We start from the raw sequence: 27964 nt of genomic DNA on the forward strand, positions 1-27964 counted from the left end.
GCATTTACCGTATTGGCCCACAGCAACTGACCCAATAGTCCGCAAGGAACCTGAGAGGTGTCCAGCAATATTCTTAGCTAGGAATATTGGAGTTGAACTGTCCCGAGAGTTAATCCCAATCTAAAACAGATAAAAGACATGCTAGGAAAAAATGAGGTAGTATTGGGGAGACAAAAAGTAACAAGCAGATGCTCTAATACTTCAGATTATTTTATTACCTTTAGACTATGAAAAACATTATTTTTCCTTCAAAGTTAATTGTTAGGGCAAATATTCACCCACCTGAAATATCCTACAGCCCCATTACTTTGACATGTCAGTAGGCCTGGCATTGGCAAGAATGCTAGAATAGCATGTGAAAGGTCATTCTGAAGGCATTAATAAATCACAGACTGAAACAAATTATCATTAGACCTGAAAACTATGGCTTCTGTTGCTGTTTCAAGAAAGGCTTTTAACACTGTGCTCACACTATCCAGTCTATTCCTCCCCACAGATGAAAACAAAACTATGAATAGAGTTAAGGAATGGGAAGAGAAGATGGAAAAAAAAGTCATGGAAGGTACGCAACTAAGACAAAGTCACAAACTTTGCTCCAGGAAACCAATCAGAAACAAGAGAACACATGTTCAAGACAAATGAGGGAAATTTGTGACCTCTTTGGCAATCAGTCGGCCATCCACTTCATTGTAGGAGCTCTTTATATCTTGGACTGTCGTGAGAGATGAACACATGGCATTGATTCCAAAAGAAATCTTCTCTTCTGCCACCAGAGGTGTACGATTATGATCACTGTACTGCTCCTCACCTAAACCAAGAGAGACTATAAACCTCTGAAGGAACTTTGCATGCTCAACATACAAGAGGCAGATGAAAAATAACTAGAGGAAACCAAAGTTTAGATAGGAATTTGATTTTGACTTAACTATAATCAGAAAAAAGCCCTCAGCCTATGCAACACAGTCCATGGCAGCTTGCCAGCATAAGCATCAATAGGTGATATGCTTGGCTTATCTCCTTTGGTTACTGCTTTGTGTAGATACTACATCCTCTCCCAGTATCTCATGAAGCTCAGAAAAGTCCAGAATAAACCTTTTCTGTCCACACAATATAAACAAACTTTCTGGGCAGAGAAAACATTTCAGAGACCTTCCGTGTTACTGGGAGCTTTCTCAGGGGTACCAGGAGCAAGGATTCATGTGGAAGAAAAAGGACAGAGGCAAAAGTTTAGAGTTGCCAACTCACAACATATGGGAAGCTTCTAAAAAGTACCAGGTTCAGCAGTTTAATGTTTGCATGAAATTCTCACATGTTTTTCTTTAGAGAATTTTCTATTCTTGCTCGCACTTGGAAAAACTATGTGTACCTTTTTAAAAAAAAAATCTTGTATTTTTGACAATTTTATAGTCTGGGAAAACAGTTGATTTATGAAACTGTTTACTAATGCTGGTGACACAGCCCTTATAGGCAAAAAGAATTAGCACATATTCTGCATGAAGATTAACTAAAAGTAAATGCCCCAAGACTGTGTCACCTATTTTCCTTCCAGTAGGACATGGACTTATGGCTAAGCCTCCACACAGCTGCTGCTGATTAGTGAGAAGCAATGAGATACTGGTGAGATGGGACACAACGCTGCTGAAACAATTCAAATTGCTGTTTGCAACAAGATCATAAATCCATTTTAAGGAATAAGCTATAATATTTGGGGGTTTTGTGCTGAAACTTTTTTAAGTAAAAATTTCCATTAGAAAAGTTACTTTGAGTGTTTTGATGGAATAGGGAGATGTTAGGTACCACATCCCCTCCCTGCCTACCCCCTCCCCCCAAAAAAAAGAGGCAGGGGAGTAGGAAAAGAGAAAGAGAGAGAGAGATCATTTCACAATGCTAAGATCACATCTTGTATGGTGCCCTGTGATTTCCCTGCATCAAGGCATGACTAGAGTCAGATAGCCACAATCCATTATTAGTACTAAAGTCCAGCTGGAAGGACCAGTGTGCAGAGAACAAGCACCCCAGACTTTATAAAGACTCAACATTTCAAAAATCAAATCCTTCTGACTTCTATTGCTAATATTTTTATTTTAGGGCTGCATTTTGATATAACTTCTCTTTCAACAACCCCTTCCCATGCTTGACTTGGAGGTTTGGGGCGTTTTTTTGTCTAGATAGACAGCATTCTGAAGGAGTACTTTCAGCCAGGCTTTTCACTTTGCTTTAGGCTGAAGCATCACCAGATGAGATTATTCTGCTCTTTTCAAATGGGAGATGACCATCCCATTTCATCCCAAGCTCTAGTACAGAGGTGAATGCACTACTTGTTGAACAAACAGTAATCAATAACTGAAATGTTTTGTCTGCCTGTTTAATAATTGAAGCTAACAGTATACTTTAGTTAAAAAGCCTCTTCATTAAATGGAATGTAACTTATTCCCCTACCCCTCTCTCCCCTGTGCTCTTTCCTACTCTGCAGGCATTTGCAATTAAAGACGATGCTTCTTTTTCTGCTGTGTTTTTTCTGCAGGGCCATAAATGCAGAACGTCGCAGTTAAAGCTGCTGCTTTAACGTTTGTCCAACAGAAATTGCAATATTACATCTCCTCAAGGACATGTTATCCCTCTTTACTCTCCAGCTTTCTCTGCTGCTTGATTCCTGCCCTTTTTCTGCACAATTTACAGTATGTTAAAAGATCCTCATGGTATCTTATTACAATCTTGTACAACGCTCAGTAACGCAGAGTTCCAGGCTTTTAGAGCAAGGTCTAGTCTCAGTTGGAATACTAATAGTAGATTATAAGAATAAAAAGAGCATTGCCCTGACAAACAAATAGAGATGGATATGAGAATTATCACATACCTTGAAGCTGTACTGCTTGGAAATTGCTACAATACCGTGGGCCAAGCTTATTAATCACCTCCATGGTTTCCACAGAGATGGCTTCTTCAAACAAGTATGTAGGACCAAGGCGCCAGGTCAAGGAGGACTTCTGTTTCCAAATTCGAGGAGTAGCTATGTACCCATAGACATCAATAAAGGAAGAGGGTTCCATGGAAATACAGCTACCAGGTAAGGGCTGGAGATACTGCATCTGCAACAGAGGAAGAATTCACTGAGGGGACCAAATACACTCAGGGTGCCTTAAGGTCTTGTCCCCAGAAAGTACTGCCTGTCACCCCTTTCCTCAATGAAGTCTCAGTCAGCTATGCAACACAAGTATCAACTACTGTTTAGAAACTGGACTCTCAGAAGTGTCACAAACATAAGCATTTTCAAAAGTTCAAGCCTACTTTTTGTTCAAAAAACAGAGTCAAAATCATTTCAAGTGTAGGCAAAGAAAAACCCTATCTTGACCCCAGACTTATTCTTCCTGTTCTAAACTTCGTAACTCAGACTGTGACTTTCAACACAGAAACCCAAGTTACAGATCACACTTTGTACTAGGCACCTAGAGAATAAACAGTTTTAAAGAGTGTAGAGTGTCCAAGTGCATCAGCTAGCTTCAGTGAAAGTGACATAGTTTAGGAAATTGGACCATTTATTTTTGGTATTAGAATAAGGATTCAGCCTCTTAAATTAAGTCTGTTATTTTATTTATATGTGGACAGCTCTAAGAGGAAGTAGTTGGAATTTTTTTGGCAGAGAGAAACTATATTGTACTTCAGGGCTTAGCTCTGCCTTTAACTATTTGCTATTAGGATGAGAGACTCCTAGTATTTACTGATCTCTGACTACTGAGATGTAGAAGACAGGGCTGATCAATATTAGAAAGCAGGACTTGATACCTGAGTGAACATATATTAGGCTTGATGCAACACAGTAACCCGCATCCCCACCCCCTGGCTCCACCACCCAAAAATAGCTTTTTGTATTGTTAACAACCCTTGTGCAATTCTAAATTCTTACACAATCTTTTCTTCACTGTACGCATTGAGATGAAGGCTTGCATCATGTCCGAGACCCCAGCACTGGGACAATCTTTTATTTACTAAAGGCTTGTTTTATTTATTATGAGCTGTTTCACTGTATATTAAACACATTTGCTCTGAATTCTTTAATCAATTGCAATGCTTAGGCCTAGTTTTATTGATGACTTTCAGTCTCATTTGAAGGAAGGCAAATTAAATTAAATTTTCATTCTTGAAATGGATATAGGTCCCAAAAGGCATTTAGAAGACAGATCATTTTTCTCAAGTATGGGAAAGAGAATATTTGGAATTAAACAGGTTGTTTTTACAAGGGAAGTATAAAACACACAAGTGAGCTTTGCATGTGTTGAGATTGCTTTGAAATATGGGAACAAGAAGGAAGAGACCAAGGTTACAAATTTCAATTAATAAAAGGATTCTAATCAAAACCAAAACCAAAAAAACACCACACCAAGCAAAGCTGCAATAGAAATAGGCTGCATTTTCAACATTGCCAGCCTGGAGGATTCAAAATCCGAAAATCAAATCTCGCAAATAATTTGAGATTAGCTTCAAAACCAGGAGCATAATGATAATGATAATATAAACCAGGGGCTCTTCTCATTTATTCTGTAGATTATGAACCCTTCAGGTCCATTTGTATTGCTTTGCCATGATATCTCATGCAACCTGAGAAATTCACCATGTGAGAACAGACTCTGATGCAGCAAGACGATCATAAGAAACGGCACATTAGGGGTAATATTAGCTACACCAACATTTGCAATGAACTCATGAGTTGATATCACTGAGATTTATAAATTTATCCTAAATGAAATATTTCATTTCTATTAAACTGAAAAAGAAGCATTATTTTAATTGAAGAGCTATCTCACACATTGAACAACTAACCTGGAGGAACATCTATCTATTCCTGAATGCTTAGAGTGCCAGTGGGAAAAAGGCCACTGACTCATCAGCTGATTGTTCAACGGGTGTAACAGGAAGAGGGCAGCTTGAAATACGCCCATGTAAGATGCTTGAGGAAATTCCATCCATCTTGGGATTCTTGCAAAGAGCTGGCCAGTCACAGAAGCTTATTTTTCTGCAACCTTTCTGCTTTTCCAGGCTTTTCTTCAAAAAATGGAGGCTCCCTACGTAACTCATCACCTTTGCAGGTTTTAGCCTAAATCCAAAGCACCTTTGGTTTAGGGTTCTCTGGTCACACCTTAATGTGATGTACTTTTTATAGCTGACAACTTCTGAAAATCTCAGATGTTACCTGAGAGATCCTCAAAATCACAAGTCAATTCAGAAAATTTTGGCCTAAGAGTACAACTGAATTTCATCAACATAACCCTGAGCTACCTGCAAACTAGATAACCCCAACTCTCAGGTAAGTGTCACCACTCAAAATTGCCCTCGTTATCTGCATGCTGAGGGGAGAGGGGGGAACTAGTTCAAAGCATCAGTATAAGCTGATAACATACTTCTGAAAAGCAGCAGAAATACACCCTGGTTTGTATGGATTTCTGACTCAACTCACACACAGCGCAGAGTGGCACGTGTTATATATGCAAATCACCATGCTTTGAGTCTCTCAGATTAATACTGAAAAGTCATGGTATGTGCATAGGGAGATGAAAATTGAAAACAATGAAAGGCAAATGTCAGGCACAAGATCTATGCAGAGAGCCTTTACCTTTGCAGAGCCAAGCATCTGACCATTTATATAAGCTGACACAATGCAGTTCTTCTTTGCTTCCTTAGCAACTGTCACTGTGAGATGATGCCACTGGCCAGTGACCAGAAGCTTGCCACAGCCAAACTGGACTTGCCCTGGAAATGGGGAGGGATTTATGATCTCACCCTCAGGTTCCATGATATCTGTAACAGCAAAAAACGGGCCAGTCAACAGCAAGTCTCTCACCTTCCCCTGCCTCTGGAACACAATTATCAAATGTACCACAAAGAACATGACACTCTGTGGGTATAGAGTGATTTGGTGCTGTTCAGTTCAATGTCTTTAAAACATTCCCTGAAGGTCTGTTATAAGGACCTGAGACTTACACAACTCTCAAGATCTCTCTAGCATAAAATGTGTCATACTCCCAAATAACACCTGCTAGCTGCCTCAATGCTGCAAAACTAGACTGAACTAGGACAAGGCCAAGATATTCTCTGAGAGGAGAACCCCTCAGGATATTCACTGAGTTAGCTGACAAAAAAAATTCCTAGTGAATTCATGAGATGATAAAACTCTGTACATTAATTTGTAGTTTTTATGAAAAGAGGCAAGCTGGGATTTTTAACATCATCTAAGGGAATCAGAGCACTCACACAATGTCAGCTGTGCATGAAAAATCCCAGCTACTATTCCCACTCCATTCCCAACCTCCTCTGCAATGTTCAATCACGTTCACATTTGAAGTACCTACTGTACTCAGTAAGGAGAAAGGGATAAATGTCAACAAGGAAAAAAGATTAACAGGCTGACATGATAGAAAACATTCTAAAAGTGAGGAGATTAAATGAACTGTTTGATTATGAAGCTAGATCACTCCCAGACTCCTCAGTCCTACTCTCCAAACCTGCCTACTGCCACACAGAACAGGCAGGGACCAGCTGGTTCAAGTCCAGTCTCCACAACTGCACACAACCATATAACTGACATTCAAAAGTTTTCCTTAGAAGATCTCTAAGTTTTATCACATACTGCAGGCCACAAAATAATTCTCAATGCCTACAGCAAACTTAAAACTGAAATATGACCAAGAATTAGAGTCATAACAGGCTGCCAGAAGAAAACTGAAGAGGTAAAAAGTCTCATTAATGTCCTGGCTACTTATAAGAAGAGGAAATTTGTTAATGAAAAATTCCAGATAATCAGAGGACACAGCACTGCAGCTGGACTGAGAAGAGCCTTACCAAGTGGCTGGAATTCCACTTCTTCTGTGGAAATTACCAAAGAAAGGTCCTGTGGGAAGAAGCTTACTGAAAAGCAAACAAATTCTTGCTCTGTTCTTGACACGTGCCTCACGACCGTGAGGAAACGGAGTGGGTGACTGTTGTGCACCAAACCAAACTTGCTAACCAGAAACCAGCAGGAGAGTGTCAGGCCGCCTGAGGGAGGGAACATTCTGGTGCCTGCAGACAGGAAGCAAAAAAGGCAGTAAGGACGTTGGTTTTCCTGTGCAGACATTAGCAAACTGCTTCCTGCTTCATTTGTAGCCCAAACATTAGAATATGAGGTTTAATTTCTATTCTGTTCTATTAGATTTCACTGCCTATCTTCAGTATCATAAAGGCTGCACATATGAATGTGTGCACATATATAAATGACCTAAAATTGACTGATGAGAAATGACTACTAGGTCTCCATGCCACGGACCTCATCAATTGGGAAGCACTGAGCCAGAAACAAGTTTTCAAAGTTCACAAAATTTGGGAAGCAAAAGGTACAGCCATCTCCCAGTTCACCCAATAGAGGATATTGATCTATAGGAGAATCCCATTTTACGTTGTGACAATTTCTATTCCTTCTGTGGGAGACTACCATAAAATCTGGTGGCTTTTGCCTGTTAAGACTGTTTTCTTAGCATCCCGTTTTAAATTTGTATTGTTAATGTTAATGTTAATGCATCACACTATGAAGCTGCATCTGATCTGCATTTTGTTGAGCAGTCTGAATTATACAGCTCAGAGCTGGGCTGGGAGACAGAAGTGTACTAAAATACACAGCTTATTTGCTGCCATTTCTTAGAAATGTTGAACACTTTCAGTGGGGCTGAAAAGTCAGTGCTTTCAGGAAGCTGTAGGTGAGTCAAAGTGCTTACCCATGCCAATTCCTCCTGAGACAGACTGCTCTGCACTGGGTCCCATGACAGTGGCCAAGGTAGGGAGGTATAAACACCTACAAAAGCAAGCAAAGCACCCATTCATCAGAAACATAAAATCATCCCTGAAGGTCAGCAGTGGCTTAATACAGCAGAATCATGGTAGCAAGGCAGAGCCTAGGCTATCAGCAAGAAGACAATAACAAAATAAGTTGGCAACATTGTTGGAAGGAAGGCAGCAACAGGGCACAAGGACTGACTAAGTTGGAGAGAGAAGTGATTAGTTGCGGTGTCCAGAATAAGGGTTTCGAGACTGCGGAGCAGCTAAAGAGAAAAGCAACAGCAGCAATACCCGTATCCTTCCATGGACATGTCAAACTCCACAAACGATGGAGCCAAAGCATTGCTGCGGAGCTGGAAGTTTCGAGGTGACGTCATGGAAATGAGACTCATTGCAGTCTGGAGTGCCAATGCAGATCCCTTAGACACCCAAGGAGAGCTGCTGACAGGCACAACTGTCTGAGGATCAGTTTTATTGTCCACCATGTCCTCTTCTGAACCTACAAGATCAACATAATGCCTAACCAGATCAGTGTCTGCAATACTTTTTTCAGTCACAGGTTTTGCCCATGTTCAATTCATCACTGCTAAGAACAGCGCTGCATGCTCTTCAAATAACACATCCTCAGCAGCCTGCAGAAATCCTCAGCAATACACAAAAATATTGCACTGAAGGAATTTCAAAATGGGATTCTGGCAGGAGAGATGAGCTTGCAGAAGTGATAGCCATATTTCCTCCTGACACATCTTCAGGCAGCTCCAGATTTCACCTCTAGTAAAAAAGATTCCTGACCCATTGGTGCCATTTTTCTTATACACAGACTATTCAATTCTGCCATAACAGAATAGTTACAACCAACATGTGGGAGAGGATCTGAAGAATGACTGCAAAGAACATAAGACCCAAATTTGTACCATGCTGTATCAGGTGTCTCATAGACATGAGAACAGTTTAAGCACCAAATACTACTACCGTAGCCTTTCACCTGCAAAATATCTTAGAACAGAGAAAGGACTTGGATGGAAAATGGCCTGTATAAGCAAGGCAGACTACTAGGGTATCCTAGGGATTACAAAAAGCTGTGCTCCTTATTCACATCTTTATTCTATTTCTAGATATAAACCACAGAGAAAACATGCTGCAAACCCAGGAGACACTCCCCTTGGTTTGTGGAATATGATTAGCATTTTTATAGACCACTTCCATGTCTGATCCAGGAAAGTCTGAGTCTATATCAGCATCTGGCTTCAGCACATGTATTATAATTTGATCTCTGCTGGTCATTAGATCAGCTCTCACTGTTGGTCAAGTACCACCCAACCTGGGCAATACCCAGTCTAAAACATCCAGGCATACTCCACCTTCACTGTGCCTGTCTTGGAGCAACCTACTCCAACAGCAGCTTCCTGTCGTTACAGAGACACCTATAACCCAGCCACTGTATCAGCAACAGACTGTTCATTGTGTGCTTACCTTCATTCCAAGCTGAATCACTCCCCTGACATGAAAGGACCTCAGTCTTGTTTGTGCTGGGCCTGGAAGATAGTGGTGGAGCACCTCCCAACCAAAGAAATTGCCTCATATGGAAAAAAAAAAAAAGAAGAAAACAACTAAAAAAGGGAAAACAATAAAGCCAGACAATTTGGAGTCATAGCAACCATTCAAATACAGCTCAGCCCTATGAAGACCAACTTTCTTATTGAAGACCAAATTTTAAAGACATCCCAAATAAAACAGAAGAATGTTTTCTATTATATCATCACTAATATTTGTTTTGCTTTACACTTCCCCTTTCAAGGTTTTCCTATTGAAAAAAAATCAAAGGTTTATTTTCTTCAGCAATACTTTTGAATACTACTAATTTTTCAGAAAAAAAAAATCTATGGGGGTTTGGGGGAGGGAGGGTGGTGTTGTTGGGTTTTGGTTTTTTGTTTGTTTTTGGTTTGGGGGTTTTTTGTTTGTTTTTGGTTTTTATTTGTTTGTTTGGGTTTTGGAGGGGTTTTTTTTAAGAATTCTGTTCAATTTTTGAGTAAAAGAAATCCAACTGTCCACTGCATATCCAACTTCATCTGCACTCTGATCTCTGTTAGGTACTCTCATGCCTAGCATTTGCAAGCATTAAAGAAGAAAGTACATTTTCAAAGTCGAAACAACAGAGACTGAGAAACAAGACTACACTTTTTATTTCTGCATTTATAATTGACATGGATCCAAGCTAAGAGAAAGTCACTTTTGCTCTTCAGGAAACAGCTTCTCCATATGAATACCAGGAGAGAATAACCCTAGTTGTTTTGCAATTACTTAATTAGTTACCATTCATAAATGGCTTTACAACCCCTGCAGAGATGATGCAGCAGAACACTACAGACTCATACCATCTTCAATAAGTCATTTAAACATATATTCTGTGATCAATATGTAAGTAGTATTAAATGAGACTTGAAACAAAAGGCTGAGTCTTGCTGAATTAGAGCACTACATGAAGTATCCAATTATTACACAGACTTTGCAAAAAATTTGCACCACTAAAGCAAATTGGTTCCATTAGATAGAATCTGATACCTTAACACATCTGGCTCAATAGCCTGTGATGCAAGCTTCTCAAACACTCTAGTGAGGGGCAGATGCAGTGGATGGCTCTTATTGCGGAAGGCATCCTGACAGGAAGTTAGGACAGTGCTCAGCAAACCAGATCCACACATCACCTGGCGACTCTTCTCTGACTTCACCAGGAACTGGATATGATCAACCACAGCACATTGGATTTCCTGTGAAAGCTGAAATGGACACAGAACTGAAGTCAGTGTGCTGGAACTAAAACAGTACACGGTGACTGATTCCCACCCCCACCCCCCCACCCCCTCCAAATCTCTGGATGTAAAAACCTGGCCCAGAAAAGAAGAAGCCTCTAAGGCGAGAGGCTCAAGTGCAACTGCATGGCTGTTCTATAAAGCTCTGCACGTGAACAGTATGCATATATCCACCTGAGTAGCTGCTATCCACAGTTGAGCTTTCCTGCCACAACACTACGGTAGTGAAGGAAGAGAGCAATCACTGTCATTCAAAAAAAGGGACCACCACCAAGGGCAGGTTATTAGGCATAAGCTTCAAGACCAACACAGTAACTCAGAATATATGTAACGTTAAGCACATGTAGAGTCATATTGACAGGATCTACTCTTCTAAAAGCACTGTTCTTAAACAAAACTGTATCTAGCAATGCCATGAAACACTTAATTTTAAACACTTCTCTACATGTTTCGCTGAGTTGAAGCTTTACTTCATTATTGCTTCTTAATGGTCTTAAAGAAGTATCTCAATTCTCATAAGTTATCTTTAGAGCAATTTGTTTCCAATTAGGAATGGAGCCTACCCCATTGACCTAACTAGATTTCACAGAAAAGTAACTGTGCATCGTATATTTAAACACAAATCTTAAAAAGATAAAGTGTTCCCTACCCCCAAGAGCTCTTTGGCTTTCTCATACATTCTTGTAGGAAATATCTATGCAAACTTTTAAAGAAAAGGACAGACATGAAGATTAGGACATTGGGATTTGATTTTATAACATGAATGAGAAGCAACTTCACTGGATTCAGAATAAGCTAGTTTATTAAGTGTAAAGAGGAATTCAGCTCTTTTGCATCCAGACTAAACAAAACCAGTACAGGACAATTTCAAAGCCAACAAGCAATTTGTTTTCAAAGTACTCAGCAACCAAAAGCCCCAACTGCAACACTTAGACAATAATACTAGCACATCCAATGCAACTTACATATTGTTTTTGTGAACTCAACTACTATTTTTGATATCTGAAGGGTGAGTTCTTTGAATAACATTTTCTTCTTTCTGAATGACTGCTCATTCCCAGTGACACAAGTTTCACTGTGCATCTCATTACATATAGAACTCATCCACCAAAGTACACTATTCTTCAGAGAGGCACTTATTGCTACAGTGTATCAAAGCTTTTCTTATAACTTTTTGTTTCTTTTTATTACTACTTTAGTCCATTTTTGACTGGATGCAGGAAAGTATTTAGATGTATAAAACCATGAGAAAACAGAGGACACAGGTCTTGACTAAGTGAAACAAAATAAATCCAATAAAAGCATAATGGCATACAAAAAAATTGATTGTTTTCATTAGCTTAGCATTTTTGTCAATACCAGTATTGCCTTGTTTTGAATAAAATGTGCTGTTTTCATGGATCTTGGTTCCAGTAAAATGAGATTTTAGTGGAAATATTAATGGTGGCCAAGAAACCAGGCTGTGTGTTTCTATATGCATGGATTGATTTTCCTAACACATACTACTTGCACCATGAATCAGGATATTGAAGGTGCAAGTTAGAATGCAGTTGGGATCACAGCTCTGCCTCAGATTAGAGTCTGAAGGGCGAAATGTCACCTAACAATTTGTCCAATCTTCTTAAGTAGTTCCCAGATTCTTGCTCCTAAGAGCCCATAGTTTCAAAACTTGGTAGCTGAATTTAATTCACTGTTATTCATCTCCAAAATTATTATGCTATGTTCCAGATGAGCAAGAACTTTGAACCTTTGGCAGTGTGGATTCACTTCAAAGGGATGTGATTTCTTCAGATTTAAGAATGATACAGCAATAATTCTGTCTGCAATTGCAAAAAAAGCAAACTTACTTTTCAATCTCAAAGTTCCTCTCACTTGAAAAGCTAGCAGCCCTTCATAGAAAATTAGAATTAACTTCCTAACATAAGATAGAGATTTAGTTTTACTAATGAAGAAATCAAGGCATCAAAAGTAGCACTTTCAAAAAGTTCCAAGTGACCCAGGATTTTAAATCATGCTTTCAATAGAAAACTTAGACATCCATCAGTTTAGAACCCATTGTCTCTAGAAAGTTTGAGTCACTTCTGAAAATCACCTGTCCAATTTTTTTTCCCTTAAGATGTTACCAAAATTAAATAATTCATAAATTTATCACAGCTCAAATTCCTGATGCACAGTTCCCAGCTGCAAGCACATTCCCATTCTACCACAATATTTTGCTGATTAAATCTCACCCACAGACCTTAACAAGCAAAACTTCCTTTGCTGACAGTATGTATAACTGGGTTTTACAAAGTTACAGAATAACTTGGGTTCATGCACTCCTTGCAAGTGGACAGGGAAAAAAAGCTCTATGACCTGTGTGAACTGTTTGTACTTTTCAAAAAACATGGAGCTAGATTGGGCCTAGTTAAATGCCCTACATAAATTATATCATATCCATCAGGCTTTTCATATTTCCCCTTGGTATACCTTGTGCGTAAGAGAAGCTACAGAGCTTTCCTCATATGAATACCAGGGCTACTATTGCCTTCTAAAGAAATTACACTAGTAAGTCTTGACCATTTGAAGCCAGGCAACAAAACCTCTTTGTAATTTTAAGAATCCTTTTGTTAATTCTGGTGGTCTGACAGACCTCTTGGACACCAAATTACATTAGTTGCAGTATTTTTTTTCCCCCACAGTATTAGCCAAATGCAGTGTCTCCTCATTTTTCTAAGCTACTGTGCAGTGCTGTAATATGATGTTCATCGGACACCTGAGAGGAAGGCAAAGCTGTCTCTGTGTGCCACCTTATAAATGATACGATTGCACGAAAAACAAGACAAAATAGAAAATGATCTTCAGTATAGTTAGCCAAGGATTCTTGGCAGAGTTCCTATCTCTTCAATCCAGGGTACATTACCAATATTTTAGTGCAACTTTAGAGACACTGACTGCTTTTAAAGGAGAAAGTGAATAGCAAGAGAAACAGGACAAATAAAAGGGCAGGCTGTGGGGTTGGACGAACAGGAAGAAAATTACTTGGTCTGTATAAACAGTGAAAGCTTCAGAAGTTGGTTGATCAATGAACAAGCAAACTTCTTACTAAAAGCCTAAAAATAACCTTGGAAAAGAACATGCAGACAGGCTGTGCATTTTCTTTAAAAAAAAAAGTTGTGCTGTAATCAGGCTTAGCAAAGAAAAATCCCCCAGGGGACAAGGCTGGAGCAAAGCCTGCAGGAAAGTGCTCAGGGGAAAGAGCTGAACTTCAGCTACCAGCACAGGCTGGAAGACCCACAGCCAAGGTGTTGCTAGCCTCCTTCCTACCAGAGTTCTAGTCCATTCTCCTCTCCCTTCTCTCAAAGCCTTGGATGCACAGCCCAAAGGGAAATGAAGCTCTGGCCAAATACCCAAAGAATTTCCTTGTGCAGAAAATGCTGTACGGTAATTTAGGAATTCACTGTGATATTAACAGTTACATTAGCAGTGATAACAGTAACATAAGTCTAAAGGCAGACAAATCTCAAATGTCACACAGTCTTCTGTGGGCCATGTCTAACTATGTCAGAGACCTTTTCAGTTTGGAAAGAATTTACATTTTTAAGAAGTACATATACTTGGAAAGTGTTATGCTGTTAACATCTACAGTGAGAACAACTAGTTCAGGCTAAATTTAAACCAGGGATAAAGGTCTTTAAAAAGGTGCAAAGTCCTTATTGATGCACAATGTTTTAGTTTTACAACAGTGAATATGACAGCAGATCATCATAGGAGAGACATGGATAAGAATAGAAAGAACAAATCCAGCTGTGGAAGCAATAATATTATTTAACATAAGTATAGATAATTTACATATTGAATCATGTGAGGATTTTTTTGTCCATACTCACAAGAAACCTGCCAGGATGATGACACAGAACTGAATTATGCTTTGATTTTTCTTTTCAAAAGTTCTTTTCATTCCCTTTCCCTGCCTTGTCTGATCTAGGAGATCTCCTTATCTGACATCGCAAAGGGGAAAGATCTGGCATAACACTCTGGACGCCTAAAAGCCACAGTTCTAAAATGCCAGATAAGGATGACATATGTCTGAGGGGAAACTTCTTTCTTTTTAAGGTAGAACAAAACCCTGTCAATATCCTGAGCCACATATCTAAAGTAGATGTTAACCTGTCTCACTTTACTTAGTTTTTGAAACATGTGACAATGCTATCTTTCATCACTGAATAGGCAGCATATTAATAAAAAAAAAATCCACCTTGTGTTTGGTCAAACTGTTTGCAGTCTGATGGGAACTGGCTTAGTACCAGTCCCAGGCATGAACATGAGCAATATCCTCTACATACAGTTTACTGACTCAAAGATTGTCTCTTGGGGAGGGGGGGGTTAAGGCTTTTAAGCAAATTTTCATCCCCATATGACATTCAAATTATTTTTGATCATACGTAGGAATAGCAGTAATATACAACCACAAATCTATTCTCCTCAGCTTTTAATTGTCATTCTAGACAGGCAGAAGAAATGGCTGAAGTGCAAGACCACCTGTTTTACTGTCTGCTGTTGCTTTTTCTATGCTGACAGGCTCAACATTTCTTCAGCCCATCACTGCTTGGGTCCGACAAAGGTCACTGAGAAGCTGCAAATTTGGCAGGAAATGGATATTATCTCTGAGGGTCAGAATCAAAGTACATTAATTTTATTGAGTTCCATTAATGTTTCTGTAAAAGCAGTGCTTTCTCATTGCCATTTCTGTGAAAACAAAGGATTGCACATGACTTAAACTGATTCTGAAGATTTTTCCAGATTAGTCCTGAACACCTTGGCCTAAAAGATCTATCACGGCACTAAAACAAGCAGAAAGAGGTGAGTTACTGTCTGTTCTTCACCATTGCTCCTGAAAAATGTATGATTTGACCCAAACTCAGAGCAAGAAGGCCCTTCAGATTTTTGAATGAAAGTCTGCAGTAAAAGAGTTCCACCCACAAAGAAATTATTTCATCTCTCATATAGCTGTCAAACACTATTGCACTAAAAGAAAGAATAATACCCTGTTTGGGACAGAATAGATCTATTCAAAGAGAAATTCCCTCAGTTATTATCCTTCTACCAAGTAGCTCCCCTTCACTAGCCATTGAGGTCCACCTTTTGCATCAGATCTTGCCCGACTCCCATGTTCCAAGTAGCATCTCATTGCACGAGGGTTCATGTCATGGTATATGTTATGATTAAAGGTACTAAAGTCCAGCCTTTTGTGTCACTACCTGGCAGCATCAGTGAGCTGCCCAAGCTATGGGACACGAGGTTCCACTCATTCTCTCACCCACTTTTAAATAGAATTAGCCAGAAAAATCCTATTTTTCCTCTATCCTTTTTGTGGGTCATTTGATGAAAAACTCTTCAGGACATGTTTTAACTTCTAGCTAGAGTCTGACTATGTAGGACCCCACACAACAGCGGTCCCATTTTACCTGAGGCAATCCTATTCACAACAGCAAACGCTATCATTAATAATTTCTTGTCGACTAAGAAAAAATGAGTGAAAAGGGAAGAAAAGATGAACACACTTAAATACATAACTGAAATTGCTGGAATTTGTGCTCTAGTCCTTCATATTTTTAAGAACACTGCCATCTAGTGAGGGTCTGAGAGACTTTCTCTCTCATAGAGCTCAGCCCTAGAGCCAGCTCCAATAAATTTCTTGATGACACTCTCTCTCATCCAATTAACTGTTCTACTTGTTTTTCAGAAATTAATTACTGTACTTAAAATTTCACTAGCTGATGGCTTGGTTCCACTACACAGAGTTGAGATGTGCCAGCAGTTAGTTGCACTCCCACCTTCCATAGCTCTGAATGAACAATCTGATTTTATTTCAATCGCTCCATATGTACTTTAACTGTATTCAAGTATTTTAGACCAGATAGCAGATACAATATAGGCAATATGCTTGTTCAGAGTGGGTGTGTGCACAGAAGGTTTGACAAAGCAAAGCAGATTCTAAGCTTCATTGAAAGTTTATGGACTGTTAGGCCTAAAAAGCCAGACTGTTCTGGTTGCTAGGTCCATTAGCAATATTTTAAACAATTTTCAAGGGACTTCTACACTTGTGCCTTTGCAGTAAGTATTCTGGGACCAAGACCCATGCACTGCATCAGATAGGTATAGAAACACTTAGTCAAACTGATAGCCAAGAGCCTTTGTTGTTCTTATATCTGTTGACTCAGTGAAATTTGCACTGTTCCTCTTGCCAGTGTTCTAGGTAAATTTCAGTACTTCCACATTTGCAAAGAGTAAGCAATTCTTGGAAATGAAGCTACAGAAAAGCAGCAGACATTGTTTAGACGGCACTTTGATATATTCAGACTCACCTCAGAGTGTCCCTTTTTGTACAGCTTTGGCAGCAACCTCACCATAACACAGACAGCACCTGGATTTACAATGGCACAGTCACCCATTTCCCACCTGCAGGAAAAAGACGCATAAGACTTACTGTCATAATTATCATTAAGATCAGCAAAGAGGGTCCAACAATATTCCAGCAGAGTACAGCATTAAATCCTCTTAGCAGTAATAGGCTCAGCATTCAAAGATGTGCAGCAGCCTCTTTAAACTACCTTTGCCTTTGAAGGTACTTGCAGTACAGAGAGAACAGACAACCAGAGGGACCTCTCTGTTGCATCAGCCCAGAACTAGTGTTACATTTTCTATTTTCAAGCAGTAACTTTGGTCCTACAATAACTGGCATACTTTAAAACCATAATAGTAATAAGAAAAGATGAGACAGTCTCTTCCAACACCAGAATCTACTTAAACTAGTAAAAAAAAAGTTAAATGTCTGTGCTTCCCTACCAGTTTTCATTTTTGCCATGTATCACCTTTGTACATTCAGGCACAGGAATGAACTGTGGCATCAGAGTTACCACAGAGAAGATCTCCTTATGCCATGATGCAGGCTAGAGGTCAGATATATCTCAAAGATGAAGACACAGCATAGCAGTAACTCTAGTTTAGGCACTGCAGGCTTGTCATGCTCAGAGTATCATCAGCATTTCTGGGTGCACCTCTGAACCAGAGTTGTGATGTGCACTGCCAGAAACATCTGTCCCAAATAGATCTCATGAGAAAAGAAAAGGCAACATCTAACAGCCATAATTAGACTGAAAAAAGTAAAGCACAATATTCTTTATGGACTATATAAAACAAAGGGTACAAGTAAAAGAGTGAGCATTAAAAAAAGCCTTTACAAGGGACCTAAAGGAGGGTTAAAAGGCTGTAGTAACATGTTAGCCACTTCCAAAAAGACTCATTTGATACATCAGAGCAGCGAGTAACGTGTAGCACACTGCCACACAGTGACAAATAATTCTTACTGCACCCTCAAGAAAGACTCAAAGAAATTGTTCATTTGCAATATTTTCTGTGTAATGATTCAAAATCAGATGTGGTATAAATACTAACTGCAGCAGTGCCCCCAGTTTTGACACACACACCTGTACTTGACATGAATGTGGGCGAGTTTTTCAATGTCAAACAAGAAAAAAGTACATACTAAAAATATGCTTTCTTCTCATCTCCCCCCAAAAACCTTAACCACCTTAAAAGAGAAAAATCCAGGCCCACTAGAATCAATAGTATCGAAATTTCAGTCTGTTTTCCTGCTGTGGCTGTGCTCCCCAGAGCAAGTTCATTTTTAGCCTAAGCCACTATTTTCAAGGACTGACTTCCCAAACTTTCAATTCAGTTCAAATTCCCATCTCTGGCACTATAAAAATACATTGTCAGGCAGTGTGTCTGGTTCTCCTAACCACACAGCAGTCTTCCTAAAGACTTAGACACTGAAGAAATATGGTTACTTCCAAACCTCAAAATTTTGCTTTCATATAGAGAATTTTTTTTATAACCCATATGATATGTAGTAAAGGTAAAATGTGAGCTAACGAAATGTGAATATCAGAAGGCAACAATAGAAAATGATCCTTTAAAAAGTAAATAAAATCATGAAATGGTTAAGACATTGACATAACTATAAGGAGATATTTTCTTATTTTTGAGCACTGCTTGGCAGGTTTAGCACTCTTCAGGGCTGTTAACAAGGAAGAACAAAGAAGAAAAATCCAGAGTCCCTGACCAGCAATGAACTACACCTCAACTTCCCTGCCAGCTCTGCATACTTGCTCCCCTCTAAGGATATTATATAAGCCTTGTCTCCAGCCTTCTCTGCAGTTTTCCAAGAGGCCCTCATTTTCTGGTTTGTCTTAGTACAAAAGCTGGTACCAGCTCCTCACTTCTGCAGATTTCCCATCTCTTGCAATCCTGCCTCAGGGCTATCCAGTCAGCCCCATGATTCCACTCCATCTACCTTACCAGTATCATGGTATGAATCCCAAATCTACTCTGCACTGGCTGCTACTTAAACAATAGATAAATAAGAGGGTTTGGGGACAAAATAAGATGCTGCAAAGAACCTGAAAAGCCATTAGCGCAGTGAGACTGTGGTAACAGCAGCTGCAGCAACCATTCTGCTAGGGTGGACATGAAGAAGGGCTTCCCTCCCAAAGAGCGATCAGCCTCAGTTAACACAGTTTGCAGTAAGGTATCACTAATCACCAGTAGCAAAAGGAAAAACAGAGACCCCATCTGTCACAGAAGGTATTTCAAATATTAATGCAGGAGCAGGAACACAGAGGGCTGTTTTTCAGATGGGAATGAAACGGTCAATTGCCCTGTGGCCCAGCAGCTTGCAGCATCATTGACCACAGGACAGTGTAAGGGGCTAGAATATTATCCAGTTAAAATGCTGATTTTTCTCTCAGTCACAGGCTCCCATAGGATGACCTCCTTTCCCCCTCTTCAGGGTTGTTAAATACATCTTGCAGGATGGGGTGTCACAAGCCACCTATGGTGACTGCACTCAAGTTCCTCCTTTCAAGCTGCATAGCCCCAGACTGAAGCCTTCTTCAGGAGGAAGTGTGAGCATGGAGTACAGCTAAGAGGAGGATGCATCAGAGGGGAACCACAGGCTTGCAGGAACTCTGGGAACTTGACTTCTTATTTTCATTTTCAGAAAATTTACTGCTGGAAAAGGATACAGGCTGTGTGGCCTGAAGATTGACAGCTTGCCAGAACATGTTGCTCTGCTGTGTTTGCATACACTTGTCCTGGACAGTCTCCAGCCACCTCTAGCTAATCTGGCTTCCTTTTGTGCCTTCACATCCCAGAACCAAAGCCCAACTGTCCCAAACCAGACACTGTGAACTGAATGGATCCCAACTGATATGATTAATTTCCCCACAAGTTGTATTCATTCAGTTACTACACAGCCTCACAGCTCAGCAGGCAAAACAACACAGGACCTAGGAAGCCTTGCTTTACATTTCAGATCTAGTAACTTGAGAAAGATAAGCAGAAGACAGAGCCATACCCTTGCCAGCATTGCCACCGATCTACTCTTTCTCCCTCATCTTCCCTGAGACTCCCTTATACACACGAGCTACAGGCTATGGACTTCTTATAACCACCATCATCCATATAGTCTCCGCACACTGACCCATGTTCTCCTAAATGGGGCTAGGAAGATCTACTTTGAAAAGAGTATTCATTCCTCCTGAGCCACCGAGTCCTCTCCCCAGCACTGAGTATCTAACCAGAAGCTTCCACTGTAATTCAAAGAGTGGTGATAGGGAGAAAACTTCCCCATGACTATTTTAAAATCAGCTGCACAAGGAGCAAAGAAATCTACTGCAGGTTTTTCTAGTTCCTTCAAACCAGTACAAATATGACCAGAAATACTTACTCAGCCTGCCTCAGTACTCAGGGAATGAAAGTTCTGCTGATTTCAGTGACTGCTAGCTACAAGTGGCAGACCTAATGACTTGGTCTTTAAACCTGGAAGATGACTGTGGAATAACCTACAATAAGGGCTGAAGGAATCTCACAGTTATAAACTTAGCCTTTTTAAGCATAAGTCCAACCAGAAACATTTTTGAGAAAAGGACTGAAAGATTCAAGATCAAGCTACAGACACATGAAGGTGCAGAAGACCTCACAAGTTATGAGATGCAAGTTATTCAGAATTGATTCACAGCTGACAGCTACATTGATTTCTGGTGTAGTCTTTTCTTCCTGCAAAGGATATATATTTTGATATAATCCTTCATTATATGAGACAGGCAGCATTATTATTGCTTTTCCAATTTTCTCTATTTCAGCTGTATGAGTAAATGAGTGATAGTGTGTGTGTCTGTACACCTGTCTGGACACACATGCATGGGAGAGCATTTAAAATAACTTAAAATAGTTTTTATTTTTAAGGTACCAGGTGACTGGAAACAGCTTTCCACATAATTGAGAAAATCAAAATTGATCGGGGCAGATTCAAGCAGAGACTAAAGACAAGCTTCAAGTCCCAGCAACCTTTTCCTTAGAGCCCATTCCTGCTCCCACATTGCATATGTCAGAACCATCAGCACAAACTGTAACTCTGAGTTGTGTGTCCCTCTGCTCCACTGAACACATGCCCCAATGTTTACCACCATTTACCTTTCAAAAAGAGGTGATTTCTGCTGTCTGGAGGCCTGGGTGTTGGGACTGTGGCACTGATTTGTTTGTTCTAGGCAGGTTATGTCACACCTTACCTCAGTTTACTACCATATAAAATGGAGATACCAGTCTTACTGTTCTATTTCCTGTAGTAAATAAAGACTTACTTCTCTTCAGGGTTTCCCCATTGCCTGTAGGCAGAGGCAGGTAATTTGTTGCCTGGTCTTTTGAAAACAGCAGGATGCTCTTCTTGAGCTTGGGGTCCCTCCTGATCGTCTCTTGATGCCTCTCCCATCTCTGGCTTTCTCTCCTTGAAGTAGCTCTTCAGATGGAGGGTTCCTTTGACCATGTGATCAAGAAAATTCAGAATCCATATGCAGTTCTTTAGCCACATTGGGAAAGGTTCTGAAGAACAGAAAGCTGCATCCAAGAATTCCGCAAAGGTCCTTGTCTTCTCAAGGGTCACAGGGATTTGCCATTCCCCTTGTGTCCAGAAGCATCCAAGTGACCCAAGATCCTCTGCCATCTTTTCAAAGAGACCATTCCTCTGGAAGAAGTAGCTGTTGACAGGGTCCAGGTGCAGGGCTGCTGATATCCCCTGAAGTGTGTAGAAAACAAGCTCCAATATGCAATTCTGCCCAACTGCTGTCCACAGCCCAGATGGAGGGTCCTGCAATGCACCTTCCATATCTGAGAGAAGGGACAAGAGTCCATTGAATCCACTGCAGGTTCTGAAAGCTGAATGGCTCTTGCGACTCTCCAATATCCTTAGGAGTGACTACAAACATTGGGAAGAAAGGAGACAAAAGAAGCACTTAAACCAAGGGACAAAGAAGCTTCAGAATATTTTAAAATTCCAAGTTTGTACCAAAATTCTTTCACTGAAATTTCACTCTTTGACCAAAAAAAAAAAAAAAAAAAAAAAAAAAAAAAAAAGTTGGTCAAAGTAAAGGTCACCACTGCACAACTTTTCTCCTCCTCCCTTCCTGCATATACCCAATGAGTCAAACAACCAAGATTTGAATGCACACTCTGGAGCAACCCATGCAGTCAGCCTGACAGGTAGAGAATAGAGCTCACAGGAATAAGCGAAGAAATCAAGTTTCCTGCATTACACATCCTAGTCAGTCTGGCCAGAGGTAGTTTCAGACCTTTGGCTGTTCTTTCATCAGTCTTCTCAGACTCTCTCAAGAAATCTGCCTTTGCCTTAAATAAATAAAAGCAGAGATTCAATTGTAAATAACCTCATATAGTAACTGAGAAGGCAGCACAGCTCTCTATAGGCAAGTCTTCCTACAGCCCTGAATACACATGAGAAGCTATACTGGACTTTTGCTCATATGACTGAGCAGACCCTTTCCGAAAAGGCAGTGACACAGGATGGCTAAAAGAACACTGCAAGCAGCAGGCTCTCCTCATTAATAAAGGCAATAATAATTCCGTTTCTCAGCAGAGGCATTTTTAAAGTTTGCACAACACTTTGGAGGAAAAAAGCCATAAAGAGTCAGATCCCAAGATAATTAAGTGATCAGATTTTCTCTAACTTCAATGGGCTTAAAGCAGGTTGTAAGTGAATGCCACTTGACAATATTACCATGCATGAAAACCAACCTATAACACTTGTAAATTTTGAATGCTATGGGCTTGCCATTTTAAAACAAATCTAGAAAAGTTATTAAGAGTTGTAGTGGTGGAAGTAACATTACTGAGAAAAAAGAGATTGTAAGGAAACAGTCTACTGTATTTGAATGCAATCCATCCCAGGTTTTTGGTATGTTGCACAATTCATTTTGTAAATATGATGCTCTTTCAGGCACCAGGGACCTTTCAAATTTGAGGCTGTACCTTTTCACATTGGAAAGGGCTAATTTTACATACAAAGTTTCCCAACAGATATCCAATGAAAGAGGTTCACTTCACAACCTGCTGAAGAGGAACAGTTTCTAACATAAATATATCTCCCTGTAACAGGATCTAGGACTGTGAGAAATGGTTGCCAGAACTGGAGGGGGAGGGGGAACTCTATTACTGTCATTCAATTTTGTATGATAATGTATCAAACCAGGCAGAGACTTCTGAACAGGGAGTAAATTTAATAACTCAGAGTTGAAGTTATCAGGATGGCTTTAACACATTTCAAAGAAGGTCAACAGTAACTACATTTTCTCCAGCTCTAACTCAGTTAGAATTTAATCACCTATGAGTTAGTATTCCTCTGTCTTGAATCTATAAAACTGATGTCTGCTGGAAACCCCCTAACCCAGTTAATGTTAACAGAATTTATTTCACATTCCATTATTTGTTATTCGTCATAATTGTCCACGTGCCACGATGGAATACGGCAGTGCTAATTGCATTTGGGCTCAGGCTTTAACAGCTAAATATATATTAGCAAATCAATCTGAATTTTTGTGTAACACAATCACAGTCCCAATGGGTGTAGATAATAAATTCATTTGCTTGCATTATGCTTTAATACAGTTATCATTTGTCAAAATTAGACACTGCAGCTGCATTTATTTTCATATTAGATTGGACACTGTACTCAACTTTTCCACAAATATTGTTAAAGTTTACTGTTTCATATCAAAGCTATAAACTTTGTCACGTTTTTGTTTTTTTAAAGTAACATGGTTCTTTTATCACAGAAGCAGCTGCTATATCATGCTGAAAGGTGAATTCAGTTCACACTTGGTAGAGAATGTAGAATGAAACTGTTCACAACACTGCTGCTTTTCAATTTGATGCCTATGATCTAAACCAAAATAAACCACACTGATTCTTTCCCCTGCTTCATTGCTTATGGATCAGACCCTCTATAAACACAATAGAGGGTATGAATAGTTCTAGTTCCTTCCTCCAAACTTTCATAAGACTCCTTCTTTCCATCATCTCACATCTCTTTCCATGACACTAGTGTATGTGAGAGTGACAAAATTAAGGACAGCAAAGTTTCAACCTCAGAAAATTATCAGAATCAAGCTGTTTATCTCATGCCTACCCTGCCCCTTCCAATCTTACTCCTTCACCTCTTCTCACATCCTCCCTCCACATCTCCTCCACTTTGATTCACATTTGTCTCTCCCTTCTCTGTCACGTTACATAGAACTGCTCATACAACTGTGCCCTTTGCCATTTCCATTTCTCCGTTCTGCATTACTATTTAAGTCTTCAAAATACTTCACAATCTGATACTGGGTGAAGGTGTTGACCACAGACACATCACTAAAAATCAAAGCGCCCATTTTACCAGAATCAAAAACTGGCCCATGGTTCTTTTTTCTTCCGCACTTACCTTCTTGGAAAAATACAGTGCTAGGGGTGAGATTAAGAGCAATTTGCCACAAGCCAAGCAGTTTCCAAGAAAACAACAACCAAGTGGGAAGCCACATTAATTACCTTCAGCAGATCTAGTTTCAGATGTAGCTCCCCTTGAGTAGAAGAACAGAGGGCCCCAATGATAATGCTCATATATTCTTCATAATTGATGACTGATAGTTGCTCCAAGATGCTGAGAGTAGCACTCCTGTAGCATTCATCATCCAAAAATATCTTGATATATGGCACCATTCCATAGTCCTTCAGAACAACTGGGGACAAATATGGTATCATTTGTTACTTAAACTATCCTTTACTTGTAGTTTTCACAGGCAGATTTTCAGTGTTGGTATGGAGTGTCACATTTCTACAAATATAGCAGGAGAGGCAAGAAGAGCTGTTTAAGCTACAGACAACACAAACTGAATGGCACAAGAACAAGTAGGGATAAAATGACTGGATGACGATGGTTTCTAATCACAGAATCATAGAATGGTTTGGGTTGGAAGGGACCTTAAAGATCATCTAGTTCCAACCCCACTGCCATGGGCAGGGATACCTTCCACTAGACCAGGTTGCTCAAAGCCCCATCTGACCTGGCCTTGAACACTTCCAGGGATGGGGCATTTACAACTTCTCTGGGCAACCTGTTCCAGTGCCTCACCACCCTCATAGTGAAGAATTTCTTTCTTACCTCTAATCTAAATCTACCCTCTTTCAGTTTAAAGCCATCACCCCTTGTCTTTTCACTACATGCCCTTGTAAAAAATACCTCTCCAGCTTTCCTGTAGGCCCCCTTTAGGTACTGGAAAGCCGCTATAAGGTCTCCCCGGAGCCTTCTCTTCTCCGGGCTGAACAACCCCAACTCTCTCAGCCTGTCTTCATAGGAAAAGTGCTCCAACCCCTTGATCATCTTCATGGCCCTCCTCTGGACTTGCTCCAACAGGTCCATGTCCTTCTTATGTTGGGGCCCCCAGAGCTGAACACAGTACTCCAGGTGGGGTCTCACCAGAGTGGAGTAGAGGGGCAGAATCCCCTCCCTCAACCTGCTGGTCATGATTCTTTTGATGCAGCCCAGGATACAGTTGGCTTTCTGGGCTGCAAATGCACATTGCCAGGTCATGTTGAGCTTCTCACCAACCAACACCCCCAAGTCCTTCTCCTCTGGGCTGCTCTCAATCCATTCTCTGCCCAGGCTGTATGTGCACTTGGGATTGCCCTGACCCATGTGCAGGACCTTGCACTTGGCCTTGTTGAACTTCATGAGGTTTGCACAGGCCCACCTCTCAAGCCTGCTTTCGAATACAATAATGAATGAAAAGACACTTTATTAGTTTTCAGCTTAAACATCTCTTTAGTTTATGAAGGGGACTGTTTGATAGTTTGTGACAATATATTTGCCCCGTATAAGATGCTGCAAACATGGATTCCAGTATTCAGAAGAGTTCACTTCTATGTTACTATGTTCCACAAGATTCCCCACACATACACCTCTTAGGTACACCAACACTAAATGTATGAGTGTGTTTTGGGTTTGTGTGGTGGGGTTTTGGTAGCAGGGGAGGGGCTACAGGGGTGGCTCCTGTGAGAAGCTGCTAGAAGCTTCCCTGGCTCCAAGTCGGACCCGCCTCTGGCCAAGGCCAAGCCCATCAGTGACGGTGGTAGCGCCTCTGGGAGAACAGAGTTAAGAAGGGGAACCTGGAAAGGGGGAGGAGATTGGAATGTGAAAGAAACACCTCTGCAGACAGCAAGGTCAGTGAAGAAGGAGGGGGAGGAGGTGTGCTGGAGGAGGGGATGCCCCTGCAGCCCGTGGTGAGAGGGCAGGTTGTCCCCCCCAGCCCATGGAGGTGAGCGGGGGAGCAGATGCCCACCTGCAGCCTGGGGATGAGCCCATGCCAGAGCAGGTGGATGCCCCCAAAGATGACCGGGACTCTATGGGAAAACCTGCGCTGGAGCAGTCTGTGACTGAAAATCAGCCCACAGAAAGGACCCATGTTGGAGAAGTTTATGAAGGACTGTCTCCTGTGGGAGGGACCCCACGCTGTAGCAGGGGAAGAGTGAGGAGTCCTCCCCCTGAGGAGGAAGGAGCGGTAGAGACAATGTGTGATGAACTGACCTGACCATAACTCCCGTCCCCCTACGCAGCTGTGGGGGGGAGGAGGTAGAGAAAACCAGGAGTGGAGTTGAGCCAGGATGGAAGGAGGGTTGTGGGGAAGGTGTTTTAAGATTTGAGCTTTACTTCTCATTATCCTTATTTCGATTTGATTTGTAGTAAATTAAATTGATTTTGTTTTTTCCCCAAGTTGAGCCTGCCTTTTGCCTGTGACCGTAAGTGGTGAGTGATCCCTCCCAGTCCTTGTCTCAACCCACAGGCATTTCTTTATATTCTCTCCTCCTTATTACACCGGGGCTGGGAGGGGTGGGCGGGGAATGAGTAAGCAGCTTCTACTGGCTGGGCTTAAACCACAACAGAGTGTTAGTTACTCAGCATGCATCTGATCCCATCAAGATTTCAAGTAATAGATACCATGGAAGAAAATCTGGATGAACAAACAATACACAAAACTTACACACACAGTCTTGTTTTCCACAAGGTAAGTTTGTGTTTTCTATGTAAACACTTCAGGAGTATCCACATGGATGAGGGAAACAGGGTCACTACTGGGATAAGGCTCATTATGCAGAATGAGAATATCTTTGCCACATTTCTTCCTGGTGTGACACTGTTATCCCTACACTTCTAGCTTTTGTCCTCCACTTCTCTCTCACTGAAGCACAAAAGTCAGAAAATTTGTTGGTGCTCCTTAAGAGGTATCATGGCCACTTACCACCAAATATCACAAAGGTAATGCAGTCATATGTTATTTCTTACCAGTGTTCCTCACAGACCTCGCTGTAAGGGCAGCCACCATCTTCAGCATCACAGCGTTTAATTCCTTCTCAGTGCCTTCTTCCAGACCAGGCAGATGGGTTCCAGCTGTCAGTATATTAAAAGTCATAATACAATTTATACAAGACATGGTTAACTGTAGCTAAAATATATTAAACCAAAAAGGAAAACTAGTTCTCCAGCAAATTCTAGTTTTCTTTTAAATATTACTTACAAGGTACTTGAACCCCAAAATGAGCAACAAAATACAGACAGGGCATTGTCTAGTCATCAGGATCTAGTCTGGGACTGGGAAACACAGGTCTGATTCTATGCTCTGCAGCCCAGATCTCCTGTATAACTATAGGCAATACTGGTAATAGTGGTGTTTCCACTTCCCAACTGATGCAGAGTTACCTGTTTAGTGATACCTGGTAGGAATACACACAGATAAAAGAACATTACAGATTATGAGCTATAAAGTGGTAAAATATTACAGCAACAGGGAATACTTAAATATCTAAACTAAAAGTGAAGAGTAGAAACCCCCTGCATGTTCAAAGGCAAACATTTCCAAGATCAGACAGTGTCAGGTAGATTATTTTTAGATCTAAAATTCTTGAAGTTTGCAGGCTAAATTTCTGGA

The 27964-nt window shown here is 40.6% G+C and overlaps 1 protein-coding gene across 4 annotated transcripts in view; it reads right to left on the bottom strand.

The window, feature by feature from the left end:
* WDFY4 (WDFY family member 4) overlaps positions 1–27964 on the bottom strand; it is a 145875-nt gene that overhangs the window by 98009 nt on the left and 19902 nt on the right. For 2 of the 4 annotated variants that reach the window (XM_041127201.1, XM_030030029.2), the window contains exons 10-22: positions 27322–27426; positions 24531–24721; positions 21299–21909; positions 16961–17054; positions 10366–10580; positions 9277–9380; positions 8095–8302; positions 7743–7819; positions 6835–7053; positions 5609–5793; positions 2858–3089; positions 657–808; positions 9–120 (exon numbers count right to left, since the gene is read on the bottom strand). In XM_041127201.1, coding sequence (XP_040983135.1) covers positions 9–120; positions 657–808; positions 2858–3089; positions 5609–5793; positions 6835–7053; positions 7743–7819; positions 8095–8302; positions 9277–9380; positions 10366–10580; positions 16961–17054; positions 21299–21909; positions 24531–24721; positions 27322–27426 — 2505 coding nt within the window. Of the gene's footprint in view, positions 1–8; positions 121–656; positions 809–2857; positions 3090–5608; positions 5794–6834; positions 7054–7742; positions 7820–8094; positions 8303–9276; positions 9381–10365; positions 10581–16960; positions 17055–21298; positions 21910–24530; positions 24722–27321; positions 27427–27964 lie in introns of those variants that run through there. The other 2 variants (XM_030030030.2, XM_041127202.1) reach the window with 2 other exon arrangements.

This window comes from Aquila chrysaetos, chromosome 11, assembly GCF_900496995.4.
Source record: "Aquila chrysaetos chrysaetos chromosome 11, bAquChr1.4, whole genome shotgun sequence".
NCBI classification, from domain to species: Eukaryota; Metazoa; Chordata; class Aves; order Accipitriformes; family Accipitridae; genus Aquila; species Aquila chrysaetos.